This window comes from Salmo trutta, unplaced genomic scaffold (assembly GCF_901001165.1).
Source record: "Salmo trutta unplaced genomic scaffold, fSalTru1.1, whole genome shotgun sequence".
Lineage (NCBI taxonomy): Eukaryota > Metazoa > Chordata > Actinopteri > Salmoniformes > Salmonidae > Salmo > Salmo trutta.
In genome coordinates this window covers 1-2,500 of record NW_021822273.1, presented here as the reverse complement: position 1 = coordinate 2,500, position 2,500 = coordinate 1, and the positions used below count along the sequence as shown (strand labels likewise).

The 2,500-nt window shown below is 39.6% G+C and overlaps 1 protein-coding gene across 1 annotated transcript in view; it reads right to left on the bottom strand.

The window, feature by feature from the left end:
• The window catches only part of stoml3b (stomatin (EPB72)-like 3b), a gene marked incomplete at its 5' end in the record, with an annotated part of 8,946 nt that extends 6,449 nt beyond the window's left edge, over positions 1–2,497 (bottom strand). The window contains 3 exons of the mRNA XM_029743441.1: positions 748–830; positions 1,080–1,152; positions 2,468–2,497. Coding sequence (XP_029599301.1) covers positions 748–830; positions 1,080–1,152; positions 2,468–2,497 — 186 coding nt within the window. The remainder of the gene's footprint in view (positions 1–747; positions 831–1,079; positions 1,153–2,467) is intronic.
• Between the last annotated feature and the right edge of the window lie 3 nt (positions 2,498–2,500).

The window sequence follows — 2,500 nt, the reverse complement described above, 5'->3', positions numbered from 1 at the left end:
ATTTATATAACAGTTTATTTAATGGGTGTCCTTCCTGGTTAGTATAGGTCCTACCTCCTGATTTATATAACAGTTTATTTAATGGGTGTCCTTCCTGGTTAGTATAGGTCCTACCACCTGATTTATATAACAGTTTATTTAACGTGGATGTACTTCCTGGTTAGTATAGGTCCTACCTCCTGATTTATATAACAGTTTATGTCCTTCCTGGTTAGTATAGGTCCTACCTCCTGATTTATATAACAGTTTATTTAATGGGTGTCCTTCCTGGTTAGTATAGGTCCTACCTCCTGATTTATATAACAGTTTATGTCCTTCCTGGTTAGTATAGGTCCTACCTCCTGATTTATATAACAGTTTATTTAACGTGGATGTACTTCCTGGTTAGTATAGGTCCTACCTCCTGATTTATATAACAGTTTATTTAATGGGTGTCCTTCCTGGTTAGTATAGGTCCTACCACCTGATTTATATAACAGTTTATTTAACGTGGATGTACTTCCTGGTTAGTATAGGTCCTACCCTCCTGATTTATATAACAGTTTATGTCCTTCCTGGTTAGTATAGGTCCTACCACCTGATTTATATAACAGTTTATTTAATGGGTGTCCTTCCTGGTTAGTATAGGTCCTACCTCCTGATTTATATAACAGTTTATGTCCTTCCTGGTTAGTATAGGTCCTACCTCCTGATTTATATAACAGTTTATTTAACGTGGAGGTACTTCCTGGTTAGTATAGGTCCTACCTCCTGTGGAGGGATGTCGAATGACACGGTTCTCAGGTCCACTTTCACGAAGGAGTCTGTGCACGGCAGAACGAAAAAGATACCTGGAAGAGAGAGAGTTTATATCTTTACATCGATGTAGATTGAATATTCACACGCACACAACACAGACAGACAGACAGACGGACGGACGGACAGACAGACAGACAGACAAAGGGACAGACAGACAGACAGACAGACAGACAGACAGACAGACAGACAGACAGACAGACAGACAGACAGACAGACAGACAGACAGACAGACAGACAGACAGACAGACAGACAGACAGACAGACAGAGACTGGTCTTTTACCTGGTCCCTTAGCCTTCCGGTCTGTAATACGGCCCAGCCTGAAGATGACAGCACGTTCATACTCCTGAACTATCTACAACACAACACACACACACACACACACACACATACACATACACATACACATACACATACACATACACACACACATACACACACACACACACACACACACACACACACATACACACACACACACACATACACACACACACACACACACACACACACACACACACATAAACATACACATACACACAACACACAACACAAAAAGTTAAATATAGAACATATCTTGGTAGATTTTAGTTAGAGGTATCTGTAGTTCTGTAGGTAATGTGGGTAAAGTAGTTGATGTGTCGGTCTACAGTACAAACAGCATGGTGACGTTGGTAGCTGACATGCTCAGTATAAATTGGCCAGTAAGTTACTGTAATTATTTTTTACATTACAGCTACTGTAATGCTATTTATGGTAATCCATTTTACTGTACCAAAAATGGTACATTAATCTAATTTACAGTATATTACTGGAATTACCCATGCAGCGACACATTACCCAGTGATCCTTTGCAAGTTAACATGTTTACATTTAGATTGTAATTTAGTCATTTAGCAGGCACTACAGTCATCCAAGCAAGGTTGATAAAGGAAAAACATATCACAGTCATAGCAAGTAAAAAAGTGAAAATGTTCAGTAACAGAAAAGTTTTACTTGCTATTACTGTAATTGTCACGGTCGTGATAACGGACGCACCAAGGCGAAGCGTCATGAGAGTTCCACATCTTTCTTTACAGTGAAACTTCAGCAAACCAATAAACGAACGACGACGACGACACGTGACCTACGTGGTGCTACATGCACATACACGGAACAATATCCCACAATGCAGGTGGGAACAGGGACGCCTTAAGTATGATCCCCAATTAGAGACAACGAACATCAGCTGCCTCTAATTGGGAACCATACTCAAACCCAAACCTAGAAATATATCGACTAGAACACCCCCTAGACACGCCCTGACCTAACACACCATAGAGAACCCCGAGGGCTCTCTATGGTCAGGGCGTGACAGTAATATATACTTTTTTTTAAATCAACCTTTGTTAAATGTAAGTTGCTAAGGACAAGAATGCCCGTTAAATTACCAAAATGTATATGTAAAAAAATATAATCCTGCAAAGAACACTGGGTTATATGTCGCTGCATGGGTCATTCCAGTAATATTCTATAAATTAGATTATAGTACAATTTTTGGTACAGTAAAATGGTTTACATTAGCTGTACGGTAAAATAAATTACAGTAACTTACTGGCCAATTACTGCCAGTGATGCAACATTTTACACGTTCTATTCATTCTACGGACATTGTTCCGTGTCTTACTCACCTTTATACAGAACCAGATGGTGAAGGGGAACAG